A 25130-nucleotide genomic window follows, 5' to 3' on the forward strand; every position below is an offset into this window, starting at 1 on the left:
TTTTATAAGTATTTTATTTTTTTAATTTTTAAAATTTAAATTCAATTAGATGAATGTACACAGGAAAAGTTGATGGTGTCAATTCTTTGACTCTCTGACATTTTTTAATGCAGTGGTCGCTGAGGATCAGAACACAGCACTTTCTCGCTGTTGCTTCTGCCTCCTTGGACCAGGTCTCTATCTTCCCTGTTCCAGTGTGACTCAACCCTAGTGTACCATTCATTAGAGAGATGATTCTCTGATTGGGGTTGCTGGTAAATGTTTCATAGCCGGCTCTCTCTGGAAAAACAAGCCCTGCTTATTAAAGTTTTCCAGCTTTCATGGTATCAGTACTCCCACCATGGCTGGTTTCAAGCTGTCTACCTGCTGTCACTGAGCATGGAGTTGGGAAGAGATATACAGTAGCTTGCCATTATGTAGTATTTGCACCGCAGAGATACAAGAGTTGTAAATACCTTAAAGAGCATAGATAATAGCACAATGTAGGAAAATGGTTAGGAAGTGCTGGGTTTTGGGTATTTATTAGCTTTGTTTTTAGCACAATGTATTTAATGGTAGATTTGTATGACTTAAATTTTTATAATGACTGTGTTTAACAACCAGTTCAAAAAGATCCCTGAAAACTTAGCAATTAACTCTCATGAGTTAGTACAAGTAGCATATTGCTGATTCCTTAGATTCATCTCTATGTCCTGCCCTCTTGCTTCTGGATTGAAGGTTTTAGTTCTGTTATTTTAAGATTACCTATGTCTTTTCCCACTCATTAACGAATGAGCCAGAGAAGGAGAAGGTATGTAGGTAAAATTGTGTAAGATCACCACATACTTAACACTTGTTACTCCTGGGAACCCACTCTTCTATTGTGCCAGACCAAACCCTGACTTCTCTGCTAGCAGGTAGAAAAGAGATCAGAGATGAATGTAGTAGAGTGAGATGTCCCCCTCAACAAGAGGATGCTGATTCGCAAAAGGCCCAGCCCAAAGAGCACACGAAGGTGGCCTCCTGGCTAGAGAGGTTTTCACAGCCTTGTCTTTGGTACTCTCACCCTGGCTGCACCATCTCCTTGGTAAAATCCTATGTTGCAGTGACAAAATGAATGTAGTTGATGTCAGGCTTCATCCAGAAGGTCATAACTTTTTTGAGCCTCTTTCTTTTTTATTTTCAGGAGACAAACAGCCTTTCAAATTACCAGTTTCTGTTCCAGGATCTGGCCATCACAACTCTTATTGGCATAACAAGTAAGACATTTTTAAAACTTTCTTTGCTCCCTCAATGTACTTCCCTCTGCCCCTCTGAAGGTCCACCAGGAGAGACACCAGTTGTAGACTCAGGGATGAGGGACTTATTCCCGTTTGTACATACAGAGAGGGAAAGAGGAAATAGGACCCCTACTTTTGAGAGTTGGGTTGAAAGAAAAGTGTTAGCAAAGGAAAATATGGCTAGTTCTTTTGCTGTTTTCCACAAAATATGGGGCTTCCATAATGGTCACTAAACATTTAAGATGAAAAATGAACTTTGAAAATCAGGAATGCTGACTTTAGTATGCTTTCTGTTATAATTACAGTTAAAATGTGCCCAGTTTATAGAAGCTGAATGGTTTTTATGTTTCCCAACTTTAAATCCTAGCCTTTGGGGGTTTTGAATGGAGATTGAAGATAATCTTTCCATCAGGCCACTCCCACTCCCACCTCTGAATTGTCTCCCCAATTTTCCTGCTGTAGGATTTCCCCCCAACCCATCCACTCCCCATCATCTTTACCATATTCTCTGCTTTGCTCTCTGTTAAATATAAATGCCAACAATTCCATCTGTACTTTTAATCCTACGTCCTCCTACCTTCTCAAGGATTTTGTTTCTGTAATAATCTCTTTCTCCATCATCATCAACTTTTCTCTGGTCTGCTGGATCATTTTCATCAGCATATAAATATATTTTCTTATCTTCTACCAGATCTGATATTCAACAAAATCATTAACTACTGACTGAGTGCCGAGTTTGTACTACCTACTGAAATAGACACCTAGAACATAGCAGTGAAAGAAAAAAACAAATAAAAATTCCCTTCCTTACATTCTAGTAAAATAGCACCACTATCTACCTAGTTGTTCAAAGACCTGGAGCCATCCTTAGTTTCGCTTTTCATTACCCATCACATCCCATACCTTTGAAGTTCCAGTTGGCTCTACTTGCAGAAGCTATCCTGCATCTTTCCTCTCCATCCGCAGCTCTGTAGCCCTGGTCACCGAGCAATGTCACCTCCCTTGTGGATTCCTGCAACAACCTTACAACTGATCTTGCTTCCCCTCACCCCCATTTACCTTTCCAAGGGTAGTAAGAATGTTATTTTTAAGAACTAAATTTTATTGTCATCCACTTGCTTAAAATGCTTTGGCCCCTGCCTGCTTCACCTTCATTTCCAAACACATTGCTACCCACTTGTTCCAGGCACCCCAGTTTTTCAGTCTCTTGAGCACTGCCAAACTTGTGGTCACCACAGTACCTTTGTTTTTGTTATTTCCTTTGCCTAAAACATTCTCCCCTTCAATCTTTATATGGCTTTGAATTTTCTTATTATTCAGATCTCAGCTCGCATGTCACCACTTCAGGAAGGTCAGTTTAAGTAGTCACCAAGCCAATTATTCTCTATCACACAATTGTGCTTTATTTTATTTTATTTTATTATTTTATTTTATTGGTTCCCAGGTTTTGTTCAAGAACTCACACAAAAATTCCAGATAAATGAGTTTTAATCCTCATCTTCCTCCTCTTCCTCGTCCTGGTTAATCTGGAAGTATTGCAATTTGTAATTCTCTTTGCTGTTAGCAACTACACTCAACCAATCACATGGATTATTCTAATTCAATATTTTTTGATGAGATATTTCAAATGCCTTTTGGAAAAAGTCACCTCAGAAGTTACCATAATCTTGCTCTTGCTCCTTCCAGTGGTTACAACCTCTCCACTGAGATTCCCAGCTTTTCTATTCATTTTGATTCTCACCTGAAGAAACTGCTCAAAACTGGCAGCATCTGTGATTCTCTCTTCTACAGGGTGGGTGCAATCAAGGGCAAATTTCAGAACTTGCTACTTCTTTTTTTTTTTTACTTCCCTTTGCCATAAGCTTTTTCACAGGGGCTTGGTGGCAATGGGGGCAGGAAGCACAACTGTGCTCTGTTTTTTTCGTGTATGGCACAGTCTAAAATTATGATATTTATCTATGTTTTTATTTGCATTTTCCTGCCTCCGCTCTCCCAGAGTGTGTGCGTTGTGAGAACAGCACCTTGTCTGTCTTGACTACTGTTGTGTTCCCAACACTATTGACAGTGCTAACATATCTGAGGGGCTCATGAAATACTGGTCAAATCTCTGGAAAGTACACCCTCGGACAGTCCATACTGTTAAGAGAGTTCTCCTTCATTTTAAGGCAAACCTATCTCTGTGGAACTTCCACCCATCCCAGTTCTGCCATTTGTGGTGGCGCAGGGTAGTCTGGGTTTTCTCCTCAGGACAGTCTTTCTTCCAGGTTTTTGAAAACACTCCTCATGTCTTTCATGATTGTTCTCTGCTCAGTAGCAAGCATCTCCAGGTTTTCCTCTGTTTTTTTGATAAATACTTGATTATTTTTTGTTCTTATGATTATTAATATATATTCATTGTGAAACGAAGATGGAAAACATTGCAAGATATAACAAAGAAAAAAGAACCACTGTTATTCTACCATTCAGAACTAACCAATTAAAGGGTTTTGATATATATGTGTAAATGAAGAAATTGGAAGTATGTTCTCTATATAGTTGTGCGTACATTTTTTCATTTAACTTTATAAGTACTTTTTTTTAGGTTTTATTTAAATTCAAGTTAGTTAACATATAGTGTATTATTAGTGTCAGGGGTAGAGTTTAGTGATTCATCAGTGGCATATAACACCCAGTGCTCATTCTATCAAGTGCCCTCCTTAATGTTCATCTCCTAATCACCCCATCCATCCCCCCACCCACCTCCCCTCTCACAACCCCCAGCTTGTTTCCTATAGTTAAGAGTCTCTTATGGTTTGCTTCCCTCTCTGTTTTTATCTTATTTTCCCTTCCTTTCCCCTATGTTATTTTAACGTCATTAAATAGTTTCTTTTTTATTTTGGTAAGACGTATATAACATAAAATTTGTTGTTTTCAACATTTTTAAGTATCTAGTTCAGGAGCATGAATGACATTCACAGTGTTGTGCAACCCATTACCACTACCTACTTCCTAAATTTTTCATCACCCCAAACAGAAACTGTACCCGTTAAGTAACAGCTCCCCATTGTTCCTCTTCCCAGCCCCTGGCAGGTAACCTCTAATCTACTTTTGGTTTCTATAAATTTGCTTTTTCAAGATATTTCATATAAATAAAACCATACAATATTTGTTCCTTTGTGTCTGGCTTATATCAATTATCGTAGTGTTTCCAAGGTTTACCTATGTTGTAGCATGTCTCAGAATTTCATTCCTTTTTTATGGCTGGGTAATATTCTATTCCATGTGTATACCACATTTTGTTTATCCATTTATTTGTTGATGGACTTGAGCTGCTTTCACCTTTTGGCTATTGTAGAGTGCTGCAATGAACATCTGCATAAAGGATCTGCTTGAATCCCTGTTTTTATTTTGGGTATAGGAATGGAATTGCTGGGTCCTATTGTCATCATATATTTAGCTCTTTGAGAAACACCCAAACTACTTTCCAGAGTGACTACATCATTTTCCACTCTCACAAGCGTTGTATGAGGATCTCAATTTCTCCAGTCTCATCCACACTTGTTATTTAACTTAAAAAAATTATTTTCACATCCTAGTCAGTATGGAATGGTATCTTATTATAGTTTTGAATTTGTTTCCCTAATAACTAATCATGTTGAGTATATTTTCATGTACTTACTGGTCATTTGTATGTCTTTTTTTTGAGAAATGTTTCTTTAAGTCTTTTGCTCATTTCTTAACTGGATTTTTGTCTTTTGGTTGTTGAGCTCTAGAGTTCTTCAGATGTTGTGGATGTTAAAACCTTCTCAGATACACTATTGCAGAAATTTTCTCCCATTCTATGTTGTTTTTTCCTTTTCTTGATAATGTCCTTTGATGTATAAAAGTTTCTAATTATGATTAAGTCCAATGTATCTATATGTTTCTTTTATAGCTCATGCTTTAGGTGTCATATCTAAGAATCCATTGTCAAATCTAAGGTTGTGTAGATTTACCCTGTGTTTTCTAAAAAGAATTTTATGGTTTTTGGCTATTATACTTAAGTCATTGATTTGTGTGTGTGTGTGTATGTGTGTGTGTGTATTAATTTCTCTATATGGTGTGAAGTTGGGGTCCAATTTCATTTATTTGGCATGTGGAAATCTAGTTGTCCCAGCCCCATTTGTTAAAAAGACTCTTCTTTCCCCCATTGGATAGTCTTAACACTCATAATGAAAATAATCGGCCATGGATATATGGGTTTATTTCTGGACCCTCAATTCTATTCCACTGGTCTAAATGCCATTACCTTATGCTATTACCACAGTGTTCTGATTACTTTTTTTTATAGTAAGTTTGAAATCGGGAAGTGTTGGGTCCTCCAACATTGTTCTTTTTCAAAATTGTTTTGACTATTCAGGGCCCCCTTTAATTCCACATGAATTTGAAGATCAAATTTAATATTCTGAAAAAAAGCCATTTGAATTTTGATGGAGATTGTGTTGAATCTATAGATCACCTTGGATAATATTGAAATCTTAACAGTATTAAGTCTTCCAATCCATGAACATCTGATGTATTTCCTTTTGTTTATGTTTTGCTTAATTTATTTCAGCAAAGTTTTGTGATTTTTGGTGTTTAACTCTTTCTCCTCTTTGGCTAAACTTATTCCTAGATATTTTATTGTGTTGAATGCTTTTGAAAATGGGATTGTTCTCTTAATTTCTTTTTAAAATTGTTTATTGCCAATGTATAGAAACAACTGATTTTTATGTGTTGATCTTATATCCTGCAATGTAGCTGAATGTGTTTATTAACTCTAGTAGCTTGCTTTCTTTCTCTTCTTTCTTTTCTTTCTTTCTTTCTTTCTTCTTTCTTTCTTTCGTCCTTTCTTTCTTTCAACAGCCTAAGTAGGAGTTTATTTTTTTTAAGTAAGCTCTATGCTCAGTGTGGCGTTCAAACTAATGATTCCGAGATCAAGACTACATGCTCTCCCCACTGAGCCAGCCGGATGCCCCTCTAGTTACTTTCTTGTGTATTCTTTGGGATTCCCAATATACAGGATTATGTCACTTGTGAATAGAGATAGTTTTACTTCTTCCTTCCAATTTGGATGACTTTAGTTCTTTTCCTTTTCTAATTGCTCTGGATAGAACTTTCAGTACAATGTTGAATAGCAGTCATGAAATGGGCATTCTTGTCTTGTTCCTATCTTAGGGGGAAAGCTCTCAGCCTTTCACCCTTGGATATGATGCTAGCTCTGACATAACTTGTAATCATGGGGATTTCATGTAGCATCCTAAATTTATAATAATCTACTTTGAATTGATACCTTAACTTTAATAGCATGCAGAACACTGCTACTTCACAACTCTGTCTCCTCCTTTTATATTGTTGTTGCCACAAATTACATCTTTATCCATTGTGTGCCCAACAACATAGATATATAATTATTTTTTATGTGTTGTCTTTTAAACCATGTAGGAATAAAAAGTGGAATTAAAAACCAAAAATAAAATAAAAGAGTCTTTTATATTTGCTCAAATAGTTACTTCTACTGGACAAAATGAAGTGTCAATGAAGAAGTAGAAATTATAAAAAAGGATTCTTTAAAAAGACTTTCTTTTGGCTCTTTTTCATATTTTCTATTTCTTTATCGACATTTTCATTTTGTTCATACATTGCTTCCTGATTTCTTTGAGCATATTTGAAACAGTTGTTTTAAAGTCTTTGTCCAATACGTCCAATGCCCAGGCTTCCTCAGAGATGATTTCTGTCAATTTATTTTGTTCCATTGAATATTATAGTGTCATACTCTGGAAATCAGATTTACCCCCTTCCCTAGGGCTTAATGGTTTTTGTTTTGCTATTTTTTGAAGACTATCAGAGTCCATTTGTTTAGTGACTTCCCCAAACTATTTTTGTAGACTGTATCAGTTATTATGTGTGGTCAATGAAATCTCTGTTCCTTTGGCTTTTGCTCAGGTAGTGTTTTGATTGAGATTTTTCTCGACCTCCATGATTTTAAAACCATGAACAAAGAAGAACCTCTCACCGTCTTTGCAGATTTATTCTGTGCTCGGGCACTTCAACACTTAGCCAGGCTTGCACTGAGTACAAAGATCATCCAGAGCTGAAAACTGAGGGGCTGTTCTGGTCTTTTCTGAGCATGTATCTTACCTTAGGTGTGTGCATGGCTTCCTATAGTCCCCAATATACGCAGGTGCTTTTGAATGCCATAATTTCCCGAAGAAACTTTCTTTAGCTTTTCTTTATTTTGGCTGTTATTTTATGTCTCAACTGTAATCTTTTGCCCCAGGTGATTGTGGGTAGTTGGTTAGGCTTACAATGTTTTCAAGCAGTGTATGTTGCTGTCCTGAGTTAAATTTTGCATTAGGTGAGAGAGATGAGCACCTTGCACCAGTCCTTCAGGTAACCCCCAACAGATTAGAACAGACCCACACAATAATTTGTGATAAAGTCTGCTCTTTTCCTCCTGTGACCAGACACCAGAGTCCTCTCCACATGAGGAGTGTGAACAACCAACTTTGAGGTTGCCACTGAGCTGAAGAAGGGTATGGCAAGGGCAAGTAAAAATGACACAGAACCTTCCTACCATTTTTAAGCTGCCTTTTTTTTTTGATTTAGCATATGTTTGATTGCTATAAGCCTTTGTTTTTCAGAGTTCTGATGAAGTTAGTTTTGACAGTTTCTGCTTGTTTTTTGATGTTTCTGTGGAAGGATGGGAACTTGGAGCTGCTTGCTCTGCCATTTTTCTGATATCACTCCTCATTTTGTCATTGAATATTTTAAAGGATTACTTCTAAGTGACTGTGTGTTGTTTCATTATATAGATGTACCATAATTTACTGTAAATGATGCAGTAATGAACATCTTTCTATACCTCTGAATTTTTTAGCTTAGGTAAATTTCCAGGAATGACCATGTCAAATGTTATGAACAATTTTCAATCTTTTCATATTTATTGTCAAATTGCCTGGCAGAAGGTTTGTGTCAATGTACATTCCCATAAGCTGTGTACGAGAGTATGCATTTCATCATGTCCTCACCTATAATTTGGTGGCCTTTTCTCATTTAATAGGCAAAAATAAAAGTGTCTCATGATTGTTCTGTCTGCTCTCTTAGGAATTTCTCATATGACTTGCGTTGGAGTCCATTTGTTATTTTGTTCCCTCAAAAAAATGATGTACTTCAGTTTGTCAATTTGCTTGGATGTGTGGGCCCAAGAAGTTACACTGTTCTTCTGATGAAGAATAGAACATTTTCCTGCTCTCACAAATATAAAACTTGAATTTATTTTGTAGTGAACTTGAATGGTGCCTACCCCAAGCTGGTGCCTTTCAGGCCTGCAGGACGGCTGATCTCCCCACCTCTGCTGCTCTCTGTGATTTTCAACATTCTTCTCAGCCTGGCTATGCACATTGTGGGCTTCATTCTGGTTCAGAGGCAGCCTTGGTATTCCATGGAGATGCACAGGTACTATCAAAGCCCCAATTCCAGCATCTCACATTCTAATTTCTTTCTTTCTTTTTTTTTTTTAAGATTTTATTTATTTATTTGAGAGAGAGAATGAGATAGAGAGAGAGCATGAGAGGGGGGAGGGTCAGAAGGAGATGCAGATTCCCTGCTGAGCAGGGAGCCCGATGCGGGACTCGATCCCGGGGCTCCAGGATCACGACCTGAGCCAAAGGCAGTCGCTTAACCAACTGAGCCACCCAGGCGCCCTCACATTCTAATTTCTATCAAATATCATTTGACCCTTATGACAGGAAACAAATGGTTCTTCATTCTTCTAGAAGCATTGGCTTCTTTAAGTCCCTTGGGAAAATTTCCAGTGATCTTCTCTTCCCTGTAGCACAGTTTGAGGATATCATTCTTTGGCACTTACCTTTGCCTGTCTTGTGTCATGATGATCTATGACCATCTTTTATATCTAGGGTGACCATGCATTATAGTTTGCCCAGTCAGCCCCACTTTAAGCCTGATATAACAATGAACTTATGTGTAATTAATTAATTAATTACTGAAGTATAATTGGCATACAATGTTATATTAGTTTCAGGTGTACAAGCTATCGATTTGGCAATTCTGTACATCATTCAGTGCTTACCATGATAAGTGGTAACCATCTGTCACCATATGTTACTATGATATTAGTGATTATATTCCCTATGCTGTACTTTGCATCCCTGTGACTTATTCACTTGTAACTGGAAGTTTGTACATCTTAATCCCCTTTATCTATTTTCCCCGTCCCCCCCACTCATGTCTCCTCTGGCAACTACCAGTTTTTCTGATGATATTTGTCTTTTCCTTTCACATTCAAATCTGTTCTTATTGTATGACAAATTATATGGTCACCCTATTTATGAATGTTTAGAGATCTTAAGCGATGAGAGGGAAGAATCATGGCTTACTCACGTCTTTCCCACATAGCCAAAATACACATGATGGTTGTCCAATTTATTGAATATATAACTTGCTTATCTAGCTATCCCCTATCTATCTATCTATCTATCTATCTATCTATCTATCTATCTATCTATATCTATCTATCTATCATCTATCTATCTTTTATCTATTCATCTATCCAAAATATAGATCTATCTGTGCTGGTTTCCTTCTCCTTACTTTTCAGTATATTCTTTACCAAAGTATAAATAAGTACACTGAGAGCATGGAGTCCTGTAGATACAAATGTTCCATAAAGACCTGTCATCTTACTTCATTACCTTTTTGTTTCCTTTTTAGTGTCTGCACACTGCAAAATGAAAGCATCTCAAAGTTAATCATTTCTCCAACTGCTCCAGAAAAAATTGGAAGTAATGGTGCCTTCATAAGCTTTGAGAACACTACCATATGGTTCTTGGGAACAATCAACTGTATCATTGTGGCTCTTATTTTCTCTAAAGGAAAACCATTTAGGCAGCCCATCTATACAAACTGTGAGTAGCATTGTACCAGATCAGAGGTGAGAGGTCACCAGAGGGAACAGATATCCCTAGGTCACTTGGGAGCAGCTGCAGAGTTGATGCTTATCTTGGGTTTGCTGACTTCTACTCTAGGGCTCTCTAAAACACATTGTGCAGCCTCATCCTTTGCTCCTTCCCTCAAAGCTGCATTAAATTCTAGGGTTTCTTTCTCTACTCTTTCCTTCACCAGAAGTTTGTATCTAGCTGTCTTTTCATGGCATCACTCCAAATAGGGATGGCTCATTTATTTCCTTACTTGTCAGTACGTGTCAGAATTCATCCAGGAGGAAGTGGAGAGAAGTGTCACAGCACTCAGTTGGAACATATCTCCTGCCATTAAGACAATGGTTAAGATGGCATTGTGTGGTTGGCAGGCTGGGAGTGGGTCCCTCCTGAAGGAACCTGGCCATAGTGATTGTGGAGGCTCTTGGCCAAAGTACCTGCCACCACCTTGCATTCTGGGCTGGGGTGGGGAGTGTGTTAGAGGAAGTGGGTGACCTGATTAGCCCTTGGAACATTTATTTGTAGGCCACCACTGCCTCTCTAATTGGGAAAATTTAGAAGCACAGGTTGAAGAATCAATATCCTCATAAAAATTTGTTTGTTCAGAGAAAATTATTTTGCCCTTCTCCTTCTTAAGATGAGAAAGCAGTCAAATGCTGACCTGTACATGACTGCAATTTAAACATTTGATTATTTACAGCCCTCCTTTTTTTCCAGAAAAGGATTTGAGGCAGGTGTTTTGCATTAAAGAAACTCAGATACTTAAATGTCTTCAAGGCATTTTTTGAAAATATATTATGTCAATGTTGCTCTCTCTATATTTCTTACTTTTATTAATTGAAGCTTACAACATGCATGTGAAAATTTCCACTTGCCTCAAGGACATGCATAGAAATTGTGGAGGTGAGACCCATTGCATAGAAATGAGTACTTTCCATTTATTATGCTGTGTTTGGATGTAGAAATCAAGTAAATTTAATCAGCGTTAATCTAGAATATGTCTATCAATAGATGTGACACTCTATACTCTGATTTCTCTAAATGATAGCTTGTGTTCTTATTTCCTCAGATATATTTGTCCTTGTGCTGGTCATACAGCTGAGTGTGTGTCTCTTCATCCTATTTGCTGATATTCCAGAATTATATAGGCGTTTGGATGTAAGTCTTATCTCTGGGATATGACGATGATGGTTCATAGTTATATAACACCCTGACTTCAAGAAGCAGGTCACAATTGCAGTTGACACAGATTCTTGACACTGATTATTCTTTTCGAATAGTAGAGTTAAAAAGAATACTGGCTTTATTCATATTTTCTATTTAAGCTGGCCAGGAAATAAGATTCTATCTAGTCTCGATTTCCAAGTATTTCAGAAACATTGAGCATTTTTTTTAAAAGATCCCTGTAAGAATAGAAAAATCTATTTATATATATTCTCTTTCAAGTGTGAGAGATTTCTTCCTAAATGTTTCTGTTTTGAAGCTGTTGAAAACAGTTTGCCTATAACACTTACCTCGTTAATTCTCAAATTTGTATTTACATCTTTTTAAAAAAAACTCTTTAAAAACGTGTTTGTCTATATGTTCCTATGTTCATCATAGCCATGGGCTATGTTAGGCACTGGTAATATGAGAATGAACAAGATAGGATCTTGATCGTCGTGAAACGTGTCTTTGAGATGGAGAGGTAGCCAGGCAGGCTCATGGAGCACTAAGTAAAAAACTCACTTCCTTTTACCATCTCTTCTCTATTCTATTTATTGGTCTAAAGGACATTTGGTAATAATGAACTTCTAATTCAAAAGCATAGGCTAAAGGAATAGAAATATATATTTTCCCTTGCTCAGATATGTAAAATTTGTCTCTTAGAGAGTTTGAAATTTGTCTCAAAATTACACAACATAAGACAATTCATGAGGTAAGGTATGGCTCTTTGCAAGCAAGTTTTGCTCTTTTTTTTTAAGATTTTATTTATTCATTTGAGAGAGAGTGAATGAGGGGAGGGGAGAGCACAAGGCCAAGAGGAGGGGCAGAGGGAGAGGGAGAAGCAGACTCCCCTCTGAGCAGGGAGCCGGATGCGGGGCTCAATCCCAGGGCCCCAGGATCATAACCTGAGCCGAAGGCAGACACTTAACCAACTGAGCCACCCAGGTGCCCCGGCTGCAGTGCAATTCTAAAAAAGCCCAAACACAGTTGCCCATCAGAGGTGTCTAATGTCTCACAAGAATGAGTGCAGTGGGCAGGCCTGCCATCCTTAGTTATTAGCTATGAGCAACCCATGGGAAGTGTGGCCTCAGGGTAGACATGGTGGGAGATTCTGAGCGTAGCACTAGAGCGCCTGCCACTTATTCTCCCAGTAGGACACCTGAATGGAGCGTGTTCATGGCTGCCCCAACCACATACATGATCCCTCACCTTGTTCTTTCATGAGACAGTGTATTTTGGTAATTGTTCCATAGCAGTACATAAAGCTTCCTCATTCCTTTTTTATGCTAATATAATTATTTCAATGTACATATATGTACCATAATTTATATGTAGTCCCCTATTGATAGACATTTAGGTTGCTTCCAGCGTTTGCTATTACAAACAAAGCTGCAATGAAATAACCTTATACATATATCATTTCAGGCACATACAAATATGTCTCTAGGATAAATTCCCAGAAATGATTTTGAACTTTTAATTTTAATAGCATTGCCCTCCACAGAGTTGTACCAGTTTTTAATCCCCCGGTGTAGAAGGCAGTGTATGAGGCAGTGCTGGGTCCAGCAGTGTGCGCTTGGCTTCATTTCATCCAACCATCCATCCATCCATCCATCCATCCATCCATTCCTTCATTTATCCAGCCAGCCAGCCATTCAGTATACATATCTATTATATATATCGTGTGCCTGGGGAGGGATTGGGAAAAATGCAGAGAAACTGGGAAGAAAAGGCGTGAAGTGCCAGCTTGAGTTCAGCCCTGCTTGCTCCATTGGTGAGTACCCTCGTCATGGCACTATGCAGCTGGGTACACACGGTCCTGAGCGGGAAGCCCTGACTTGAGGCTCAGAAGCAGGGCCCAGCTGAGGGGAGATGTGGCACCAGAGAGTAGAGGGCAACACCGCCCATTTTGGAGGTTTGACACACGTACCCTCAGAGCCTTCTGGGAATAGGGCCACGTTCCTGTATTCCCTCGCAAAAGCAAACAATGGAAGCAAACAAAAAACACGTATCAAATTTATCAAATTTTGATCAAATTTATTTTAGGAAATTTAGAAATTACAGGGGAACCAAAAAATAAAAAGAAGAAGAAAGAAAGATAAGAGAAAATAAAGCAACAATCATAGTTTACAAGTCATTGGAATCGTTGGGTATAGTCCTTCCACATTGTTTGATACATGCATAAAAATATGTCTTATTATATGTATTATGTATGTATGTGTATCTAATATGTACATATATAACATACACATAATGCATGTCTATTACATCCATGATCTATAACCTATGAAAATGTACACCATGAACATGCGAACATTTTTCTGGCGTTTATTTGTCTTCAAACTAACAGTGATTCTCCATCTCCCACCAGCTGCTCTGCACTCCTATTCTGTGGAGGGTCTACATCATCATTATGCTCAGTTCCAATTTCATTGTGTCCCTTGTTGTGGAGGTAAGTGCCCTGGGGCTGCTGATCATTTGGGCCAGAGATGGACAGGGTATTCTTTGGGAGTCTGAAAAAAGGAACAGCTTAATTGATAAGACTCAGCAGTGCAAGGGGTTCCCTTCCTCAGCCACATGAGCAATGGTGCTTTCACCTGGTGAATTCCAAACAAGGTGTTAGTTTTCCTGCCTGCAGAGTGGACCTGGAGAGAATGGAATTATGATGTCTAAAGTCCTGTTCATTTCTAAAATCCACAAATAGAGAACCAACTCATTTGATTTTTTGAAATTAAATATGATTCACATACTATAAAATCCACCTTCTTAAAGTATGCAGTTCAGTGGTTTTTAGTATATTCACTGAGTTGTGCAACCATCACCACTAATTCCAGAACATTCTCATCACTCCAGAAGAAATCCTGTACCCATTAGCAGTCACTCCTCATTCCCCCTTACCCCTCTTTCACCCCTTGGCAAACACTAATTTACTTTCTGTCCCTATGGATTTGCCTATTCTGGACATTTCACATAAAGGGAATCACATAATATATGGCCTTTTGTGTCTGGCTTCTTTCACTTGTTACTTTTACTTTACAGATGGGAAATAAGATTCATAGTGAGCTTTTCCTGGCTTTTATTCTTCATCTCCCAGTTGCTCCATTTCTTTAGTAAAATGTGTCTGTGCTCCCTCTTTCTTTGGCTGTGGTTCACTCTCTCCTCCTTCAGTGCTATTAGACAAACTCTCCACTCTTCAGAGCCTACTGAAGAACAGGGGGCATCCCTAGGAAAGGCATCTGTGTCAAAGGAGAGGTGAGCATCAGGATTCAATCTGCCCCCCATTCCTACTTCTGGTTGCAAACCCAGCCTCGTTCCAGTGAGGGGGGGATTCGTGGTGAGTGGAGAGTACCTGGAACTTGACTTCCCTGCAGAACCTTCCATATCAGGCAGGGTAAAAACTGCTAGTTTTTGTAGGGCATTTGTTTGCTAGGGCATACATAGGCTAGTTTGCTAGGGCATAGAATTAAGGTACTGGAGCCTCTCTCTGTATGCAAAACCAGGGCCTCTCAAACTTGAATGGGCATCAGAGTCACCTGGAGGATTTGTTAAAACACAGGTTGTCCAGGCCTTCCCCTAGCATTTCTGATTCAATAGGTCTGGAATAGGCGCAAGTTTTTATTTCTTTTTTTTTTTTTAAGATTTTTTATTTATTCATTTGAGAGAGATAGAGAGAGAGAGAGAGCATGAGCAGGGAGAGAGGCAGAGGGAGAGGGAGAAGCAGGTTCCCCGCCGAGCCAGGACCCCGGGATCATGACCCGAGCCGAAGGCAGACGCTTAACCATCTGAGCCACCCAGGTGCCCCGCAAGTTTTTATTTCTAATAGGTTGTCAGTTGATTCTGATACTGCTGGTTGAGAAACTACATTGAGAAGTACCATGCTAACCCATATGGGTCTCCAAAGCCACCAAATTAGTAAAAGAGCATCACATGAGTGTCCTCATACCTAGTTGCAGAAGGGTGAACTTTGTCCTTTAAGGGATAATCTTATGTATGTATCTTGTCCCTGGCAGCAATCACATTATTTCCTCCGTGTAGTACATCTGCCTCCATGTCTGCGTATTGAAATGCTATTTCATCCTCTGTGGCACGTCTGTAGGACTCTCCTCTTCATGAATCTTTCCCAGAGCCTGGGTAGGTTAGGCAAATACCAGTGGCTTAAACAGTAAAAATATTTATTGCTTCACTTAAGAGGATAGGAGTTAAGTGGTTTCCGGGCTGGTTTAGTAGCTCAGTGGTGTCACTGGGGATCATCAGTCTTTCACTTTTCAGTCTCTCCATCTTTAGATATTGGCCTTTCACGTTTGTGCGTATTGCTTATGTGTCCAGATCACATCCAGGTCGCTGGGCATTATCTCTGTTTTCATGCAGGAAGAAAATGGAAGGAGAGGCGCCAGCAAGCTTTTTCCCCTCAAGTAGGAACGCTTCATGAGGAAACAAAATAATTTCGTACAGCCACCCTCCAGACTCTCTCTTATGCCTCATTGGTTAGAACTGTGTCTGATTGTCATCCTGAGTAGGAAAGGATTCTGGGAAAGTAGAACTATGCCAAAAGATTAGACAGATTGGCTTAGACTGTGTGTGAGTTTTTTCCTTTTAGGTAGGCAGGAAAAAGTTGGGAGGAATGTGCTGAGCAACAAAGTAGGAGGACTTCGCCAGCCCTTTCCCTAGCATTTCTGATTCAATAGGTCTGGTGACAGGTGACAGGTAACTGAGCAATGAAGTTTGCCATAATCCCCTAGTAGGAAGCCATTCAACTGCCACTATATTTGCAGTTAAGAGCATAAGCCAGGAGTAGTCTACCTGGGTTTGAATCCTGGCTCTACCCTTTCTTGCTGCCTGACTCTGGGCAACACCTGCTATTCCACTCCTCTGTGTCTGTTTCTTCATCTGAAAAATAGTGATAATAAGGGTACCTTATCTCATCAGGTTACTGTGAGCATGAACTGTGAATACAGAAAAGCACACAGTAAATATTTGATAAATATAAACTATTATTATTGTATTATCTCTTGCGGTACTTAGTATTTCTCACTTTAAATCTATCAATCATTCAGGCTTTCATTTGTTCATTTGCTCTTTCCACAAGCACTTGTTGACCATGTGCCATGTCCTAGGGCACAATGTGAGATGGATTCTGATGACCTTGTCCATTGCTCACAGTTTAGAGTAAGCAAGAGGAGAAATGCCACAGTTATTTGTGTATAGGCTGTGTATGGATATAAACTGTGCTGGCAAGAACTCATCTCAGTACCTACAGTATCTAAGACCCTGCTTTATTCTAATAGAAACTGGGTAAAGTTTTGTCCAGTTATTAAATGTAAGAAGTGATGCTGCTCGCTTGCAGCAGAGGAAGAGGGTCATTTGATACTCATGAAAGATTAAGTTTCTCCTCTGTTTCTTGTGTTGAGTGAGACATGGAGACAGGCATGGATGTTTAGTGTGGGTTCCCAGCAGCTTTTGCACTGAGAAATAACACTGTGAGGTCCCAGCTCTCGCCTCCAGGCTCTTCCACTGCCGTCTCCAGTTGTTTGAAGTTACCTTTCTGCTGTCAGGAGGCACTCAGGAACAAACCAAAGCCATTTGAGTCTGTGGTGAAGGCAGCTGTAATGGAGAATTACGGACACTTAATTTCTTGCCGTATGAGGTGAGCCTAGCAGAGCAGGTAAAGACCTCAGACAGTCATGGATGCAGCAAGATGTTCTTCTCAGGTAGTTGTAGGGATGTCTGACAGCGGATGCTAAAGGTTCCTGGGATGGGCATGCTAACTCCATACTCCCTGGATAGCCTGTGACAGAGATGGTCCAGAGAGGTTTTGGGGGACAGGCATGAGGGATGGCTGGCCTCCTTCCGTATAGTCCTGAATAGTGCCTGGTCCACTAAGAGGTCTAACCCTACGCCTAATCTTAGAACGGCCCAGCAAACAGTTTTGAATGGAACCTATCCTCACTTTGCTTCCTCACGATGTAACCTCCAACTGAAAGGCAGAGGAGCTAATGTGGGTAGCTTTAATTCTCCTCCCCCTTTTTTTTAATTACTTATGTGTTTGTATATATATGTCATATATATGAATTATTTTAGTAGCCAGCCTGAAGAGCTTGTGTAGTGAAGTTCTGTTTTTTGTTTTTTAAGAAATGGTATTTCATAAAGGGGTGAAACAAAAAAAGTTTCTAGTTCTACATTTAATTTGCAATGTAGAGTGACAGGACAGATCACTTCTTGGTGCTTTAGCTTCCCTTTCCAGAGCAGCAGAGGGATACAGGTATCAGAATTCTACATAATTCTAGAATTATGAAAACACTCTGCATGGCATATAGCACTAAAGTCTGTGTGTGTCTCTGTTTTGCTTTGTTTCATTTGTTTTGTTTAAAACCTGCTAAGATTTCCTAGAGGTAAGTTAAATTTTAAGACCTTTAATTGGATACCTATGATCCTGCCTTATTCCAGCTCTAAAGAGAACTACTGTTCTCTTGTTAATTAGGAAGGACCAAAAAACTTTGGTATGGGAAAGTAGAATCACAAATCTGGCTAGGTGAGCCCTGCCCGAGAGGTTTGCAAGATGCTCTTGAGATGGCTGTGTGGGTGTTTCACAGCCTGTTAGCAGATGATCCATTTTTAGAGGACAATTCAGACTAGCTGTACCCATTATTTCCATGGGCAATGGGACTCAAATGGCAAAGATGGGTGTATTTTAGGAAAACTGCTACTCTGGCAAAGTTCCTTGTAAAATCCCATAGAATTGACTCTTCCAATTTAGCAAAGATACCACTGACAAACACCAAAATAAGTTTTAATTCTGTGGGACAGCAGGATTTTCATATTTTTCTTTTTGTTTCTTTCATGATAACTTCTAAGATGGTTAGCTTTTATGGCTAAATATGATAAAAATGAAAAATTAAAAAATAACCTCTCATGCATTCTGTGTTGTGAGTTATAATTTGGGCTCTATTTGAGGCTCAGTCTAATTCACGAGATAAAATGGCAGTCTAAAATGTTTCCAAAGAGACATAGTTTTTGTAATTTTAAAAAATGCATTGCAATGAAATATTTGTAGGTGAAGGTCAGAGGCCACAGTCAACATAGTGCATAACCATTTGTTAAATAGTTCAGAAGGGTGGTAAAGGGAGGACCTATACCATGCCATGTCCTGCATTGTAAGGAGAGTTACATAATTTTTATGACAAATGTAACAGGAAGGAATTATTATTTCTGTTCACTGAGGCTCAGAGAAGGTAATTAATTTGCCCATAGTAGGTGTCAGAGCTGGAACTTGAATTCAGGTCTGTCTAAGTCCAAGACTGTGGTGCATATTTCCACTTTACTGACCTATGTTCGTAACTATGCATTTAAGTGCCAGGGCATACCAAAGCCACATCATGCCCTTGGCACATCTTTCTAAAGGGTAATTCCATTTGGTGGTAAGTAATTTTAAATATCATTTTATATTAAATCAAATATGGGTGTGGCATGGAGTGATCGGCAGAATTTGAATGATTTTAAATTTAATTTATATACAAGATTCAGAAGAAATTTCATCCTCAAGGCAGACTACTTCAAACTGTTTCCAGACTCTTGAAACTATGTTCCTCTCTCCCAGAGGAGTTCCTTAAGTGGAAGAGTTTGAGAGGCTGAGACCTAACCCAGGAAACCACATTGGAATTGTTTGTCCAGGCCTCACGTTTTTTGTCAAGCTGGATCTAAGCAGCCAATGTGGTGGTTCCTTCTTAGGGTCTATGGAGGGCCATAGCCTGGAAATATTTGACCTCTGGTTGTAAAGGGTAACTCTTTTATTTTGCAGGAGGCCATCATTGAAAATCGAGCCCTGTGGATGACATTCAAAAGGTGTTTTGGCTATCAATCAAAAAGTCAGTATCGGATATGGCAGAGGGCCTTGGCAAATGACCCTAGTTGGCCGCTGCTAAACCAAACATCCTACTCTGACATGCCAGGGTGTGGAAGGGGAGTGTCTTACAGCAATCCGGTGTTTGAGAGCAATGAAGAACATCTCTGAAGCCAGTGTGATATTCAAGTTGCCAAAACATAGAAACAATGACAAAAGAGACCAATTTCAGTGATTTTCAAGCAATGAGACTCTTCTAAAATCAGCTGGAGTTTTTGGAATCAAAAACCTATCCAATCATGGTGGTAAATTAAAATCTACATGACAAAATACTTTCTACAGAGCAGAACACTGCCCCAGAAGAGTGTTTTCCTCTTGGCTTCTGAGAATATTGAGGGTGTTAGTAAATCAAGAATGGGCCAAGGATGGCAATTGGCCAAGAGATTGGGAGGCTAATGGACAAGGAGAATATATAATCTTTCTTCTTGGATAACATTTTTTAAATGAGTTGAGAGAAAATAGTACTGTGTGTAGTCCTAGAATTGTAACATGTGAAAGATCACTTTTCAATTCGTATTTTATTGGTGGAAAAACAAATGCATGGGAGCCATCACACAAATTTTCACTGTCCGGTTCCTTTGTAGTACTTTCAGAGTTGAGACAATTCCTTCTGCCTCTGGCCTTCTCCTATGTATTAGTAAGGATGGGCTGAGCTGATGCTGCAATAACAAACAACTCCCTTGTCTCAGTGGCTTAACACACAAGAGCTTCTTTCGTGGCCCAGGTGACTCTGTAGACTCGCCTTCCTCACAGTGCTGGTTGCTTCAATCTGTTGGCCCCACTGACTGAAAAGAAGGACTCCATGTTCACTGTGATGGGGAAGGAAGAGTCTGGAGCTCACACAAAGGCTTTCCACTGCCTCACTCCAGAAGTGGATGCATCTCTTCCACTACTCATATCTCATTTATCAAGGATTTGGCAAAGAAGCTGGGAAGTACAGTCACCTGTATTTAGGGCTGGTTTCATGGATGTATGACCTGTGCAGTCACCTAGGGCCCCATGCTTAGAAGGGCCACACCCTTATTTTAATGCTTTGCTGTTGCCATCTTGAAATTCTAAATTTTGAAATTCCCACATTTTCATTTTGGATTCAGCCCCACAAATTATGTAGTTGGTCCAGCTTGTGTTCCTAGGAAAGAAAGGAAAGTAGCACATATCAAAGAGCCCAGGCACTGTCCTCTAAGCTCTGCAGCCCCTTCCCCTGTGAACATTTCCTATATTTTAGGAACTCCACATCTCACATATCCAACTTCAACTATTTCCACTCCTCTTCTCTATTATTTTTGAGAAAAGTTAGTCATGTGCTACAACATTATATGTTATCATTGACGTAAGTCCTTACACAGTCTACATATTTCTTCAGTCCGAGGCTTCAATTTTCCGAAAATCGAAATAGCCCTTATTTTTATCACTATTACAATTTTGTTATATTGGATTCATTTAGCATAGAAAACACCCAGGTTTCTGTTAGCTCAGCAGACAACTCTGAGTTCTAGGACAATATCCACAAATAGTATTTTAAAGCAAAAGCCAAATTTTCATTACAAACATCAAATGCTAAGTGAATGTTCTGGGTAGGGGGTGGGTCCTAGGCTGGGTTTGTTACTTGTTTTTTTTTTTTTTTAATTTTATTTTATTATGTTAGTCACCATACAATACATCATTAGTTTTTGAAGTAGTGGCTTTGTTACTTGTTGATAGCATATGCAAGCATTGCCTTCCCTGGCTGAATTCCTGAGGATGGTTGGAGGCTCTGTGACTATAGATAATACTGGGAACATGGTTTTTCTCAGCCATGAAAGTACCTTGTTGCTTCTGGTTTTAAAATAGGGTGTGAAGAATCATTTAAATAGGGTGCAGAATCATTGCCTTCGTTGATACAGGAAGAAATGCTTCCTTTTACAAAGTTAGCCTCAGCAGTGATATGTTAGTTCTGTATGTCTTTTTCTAAGACTCATAGTTTACCCAATTTTTAAGAGTGGAGGGTTGTGGACAGGGCAAGCTCGAGAGGGTCTACAACCTGGTGACGGGCAAGAGCAGCACATGCATTCACACCTAGAAAAGCCCCTTGCCAGGTGCGGTCACCTCCATTAGCTCATTTGAATTGCATGATTCTCTCCGGACTCAGGCAAGGAAGGACTTAAGATCTACTTTTACAGGTGAGAAAACTGAGATTCAGAGTAAGGCAAGCAGACCCTGGCCTCAGACACAGATCTTCCGAGCAAACCTTCTGTTGTTTCCAAATACCTCCTAATTACAAAGCTCCAGCAGGGCAGGGTGTTTGGGGTGATCTCACAGTCAAACAAAGAATGAGTTTCTTATTTGCCAGGCGGAAGGAGGCAACCCTTTGCTAATCCCAGGGCCTAATGTTCAAATGAATGCCAGGCATCCTGCCAGGCTTGGGCTAGAGGTATGTTCAAAACAAAACAAAACTAAAACCCATGAGTGTCTGTCTGAGACTCTGAATTGCATTGCCATGGTCCTAAGTGATTCAGTCACTGAGGATTGAATCTAAAATCTTTGTCAAAAGGGACTTATTCTGAAGACTGTACTTGAAATTAACTATATCTTAGAGGTAGTGAGAACATGCTTAACTTGGAAAAGCAGGGCTGGTGGCGTATTGTCAAAGGATGTAAGAGTTGTTTTTCAAATACTTGAAGGGTTTCAATGGGAGAGAAGGCTCCCACCTGTGCCAGGTGGCATGATCAGTGGGTAAAGGGCATGGTGGGAAAGACCACTATCCCAATGACACAAACAGAAGTGGAATCTGGTGACCTCATGAAGTGTGTGCTCCGTGACATTGGAGGTGCAAGTGGATATTCAAAGACCAATTAGAGATGGAAGTCAAATATCAGATGGAATTAAATTACTTGCAAGATCCCTTTCAGGCTTGATATGCATATGTCTCAGTTTTATGCTATGATGTGAACCATTAATTGTCATTGCCCACATAGAATATCAGACTGCATACTGTGGGGAGATGAGCTGGGGAGGACAGGCTCCCAGCCGTGTGGGGCCTGCAGTGTGGACAAATGGGCTTGACTGTTCTGTGCTTTGGAAGGTGGGTTTTGATAGAGATAAGATTCTAGAAAATAGGTGCCCACTGATGGATCCTGACTGACAGCTGGGGAATACTTCTGATGTATGTATTTTTCATAGAAAGAGAAGTTTGAAAATTTCAGTAAAAGCACATGGGAGAGTGCCCCAAACTCGAGGACAGAGCTACCTGCACCCAATACGCATATCTGACCAGGACTTGGAGCAGAAAAGGACATTCATCTGATCCAAATCATTTAAGAGGTTCACCAGATGTTCACTCCAAGGTACACAGCTCTGACCCACAGGAAGGAACCCTGGCTCTGGGCTCTTAACAAGTAATGATCTGAGAATGGAAATATGTCTGTGCCATCTGTGTCCTTATGAGCTCATAGGAGTGTGCATGTACACACTTGCAGATGTGGTGACTGGGGAAGTGATTATTTATTCAGAGCCTTGTATTTAGTTTATGCTGTAATAAATTATTCTTTACAAAAGAGGGAAGTATAATCTATAACTCTGGCGTTCTAAAATCAATCTTTCTCCTTTACTGCAGTGGAGTCTTTCACTCTGGCTAATAAAATGGTGTGGTCTACTCTAGTAATGTAGAAGCAAAGAAACATCTTTAAAAAGTTCCAGGAATTTCCTAACAGTATAGACACTGTTATTCCCTGCTTCCCTCCCTAACAGGGCACTACAGTCTACAAAATACTTTCATACTCATTCTCTTGTTTAAGCCTCATAACAATCCTAGGAGGAAAGCAGGGCAAGGATTACTATCCTCCTTCTTTTGATGAGGTACAAGACCCTCCAAAAGTCTCAGTAATTTGTCCAAGAGCATACTGGAGCATTTCAGAACTCATTCTACCAATGAGTTCCCTGCTCTGTCACTCTCCCATGTTGTTTCTCCTAGGTGAAATGTTTGTAGCACTGAAAAACAAGAAGGCAAGCAAGGCAAGGCAACTATCCAATGGATTGTCATCACAATGTAATTGCTTCCAGAAAGAGTTTTTAGTTCTCATAGAAGTTCTCTTGAATTTGATCATTGATCACAGAAAAGGTCAACTCCCATAGCTAAGGAGTAGAATCATATAACCAGAGCCCTTTGAGTCTATTTCATGTGAGCAGATACAGCTCTGGCTTCTGACTTCAGTCTCCAGAAGCAGAAACCTGTATCTGCTTGAACTTTGCTCAGCCTTCTTTGTACAGCAGTTTAGGGTCATATGGATTCTGTCTTGGCTTTGTGCTAAAGTCACTTCCTTATGCAGTCAGTAGCTCACTCATTCTTGCCAGCACTTAATAACTCACTCATTCTAGGCATACAGGAACTTACTTTCTTAACTCAATACCTTGGCTCATGCTGCTTTCTCTTTGGGGGCATCAAGAATTATTATTCTCATCTCCACACACCCAAATCCCACCCATTTCTCAAGACTCAATTAGAATGCCACCTGGTCTGCCAAGCAAGAAGGGAGATCTCGTTTGTCAACACACTGCTCACACTCCACATATGCAACTTTTGTGTGGCAGACAGCTCTTTTTACCATGTATTACGTCCTGGAGCGTTTGGACTTATTCCAACTCTCACTCAACCTCACTTTAACTAGAGAGCACGTTCTCTGAGGGTAGGGACCAAACCTGATTCATCCCACCTACCACTCTGCACCTAGCACAGGACAATGGTTGGAGCTCAGCAAGCAGCTGTGGCATGACTGAATAAAAAATATAATCACTGGGATATTTTGTTGATTTATTTTTCCTCTTTTGTCTGTGAACATCTGTTTTCTATTCAGTACAAAGAAGCTTAACCAGAACAATAGAACTATGAATAAAAACAACAAAAAGTGCAAAGTATAGTGATTTCAGCTTTGAACTTAGTTTGGCTGTCCATTTACATGGTGGGGTGTGGAGGTGTGCTGTGGAGTTAGAGTTGGGTACATGCTGCAAAGACTCTCTCAATATGTAGGGGACCCTAAAGATGAATTTGTGTGCAGCTACAAAGGCTCTCCCAGGAATATACTCAATCCAAGGGGAGGGAAAATTGAGGCAAGCAAACTTGTTTAAAAATCAAACATTGGGTGATAGAGAATAAGGGAAAAGTTTGAGTACAACTGGGTGTGTATTTTTCTATCTGTTCTCTGGTTTCATCCTAACTTTAGGATCTTTTGCAAGGACTTGAGGAAGAGAAAGGTATGATGGAGAGAGGAGGAGGGCAGAGAAAGAGAGGCCCATTCTGTCAGAGTGTAATAAAGGAGGGCAGAGGGAATCCACCTGTGGCCTCGGTCACCTGGCAGTGATGTGATAGGCGGAGCATAGGCGGAAGGTGCATGTGGCTAGTGGCTGATGGTATCATGCAGAGACACATAGGTGACATAGACAGTCTAAGCATGTCTTCAAATGGCTAGAGGAGATAGAAAGTAGCTGAAGAGGATGGAGTATGGCCAGGTGATACAGAGTGACCATGCAGTCATAGAAGTCTGGGTTCTCTGGCAACCAAGCTCAGGGTTAGGCAAGGCCCACAGAAGCCTCAGATGGTAGCAGAGATCATCCCAAAGTGGTAACCTGTGGTACATACAGGCAATCCAGGTTGCAGGAGGAGAGAGCATGCTAGAAGCGGGAGCCCTGCATGCAGCATGACTTGCAGGGGGCTTCCGTGAAACTTCTCAATGACTCAGGATGGCCTTCAGAGTTGTGGGCCTTCTATGATCCTGTTTTGGACTATTGTTCCAGGTTTATGTGACCAGTGAAACCTAGATTCTAAAGATAGGAAAGATTCTC

At 39.8% G+C, this 25130-nt stretch overlaps 1 protein-coding gene and 1 pseudogene across 3 annotated transcripts in view; one reads left to right on the top strand and one right to left on the bottom strand.

Moving 5' to 3' along the window:
* ATP13A4 (ATPase 13A4) overlaps positions 1 to 24161 on the top strand; it is a 125562-nt gene extending 101401 nt beyond the window's left edge. For all 3 annotated transcript variants that reach the window (XM_032406897.1, XM_032406898.1, XM_032406899.1), the window contains 6 exons: positions 1166 to 1238; positions 8543 to 8714; positions 9990 to 10183; positions 11283 to 11371; positions 13791 to 13871; positions 19215 to 24161. In XM_032406897.1, coding sequence (XP_032262788.1) covers positions 1166 to 1238; positions 8543 to 8714; positions 9990 to 10183; positions 11283 to 11371; positions 13791 to 13871; positions 19215 to 19427 — 822 coding nt within the window. In that variant the 3' untranslated portion in view covers positions 19428 to 24161. The remainder of the gene's footprint in view (positions 1 to 1165; positions 1239 to 8542; positions 8715 to 9989; positions 10184 to 11282; positions 11372 to 13790; positions 13872 to 19214) is intronic.
* On the bottom strand, positions 2747 to 7412 carry LOC116633614 (annotated as a pseudogene).
* Positions 24162 to 25130: the final 969 nt, after the last annotated feature.

Source organism: Phoca vitulina, unplaced genomic scaffold (genome assembly GCF_004348235.1).
Source record: "Phoca vitulina isolate PV1807 unplaced genomic scaffold, GSC_HSeal_1.0 scaffold8, whole genome shotgun sequence".
In the NCBI taxonomy this organism is placed as follows: Eukaryota; Metazoa; Chordata; class Mammalia; order Carnivora; family Phocidae; genus Phoca; species Phoca vitulina.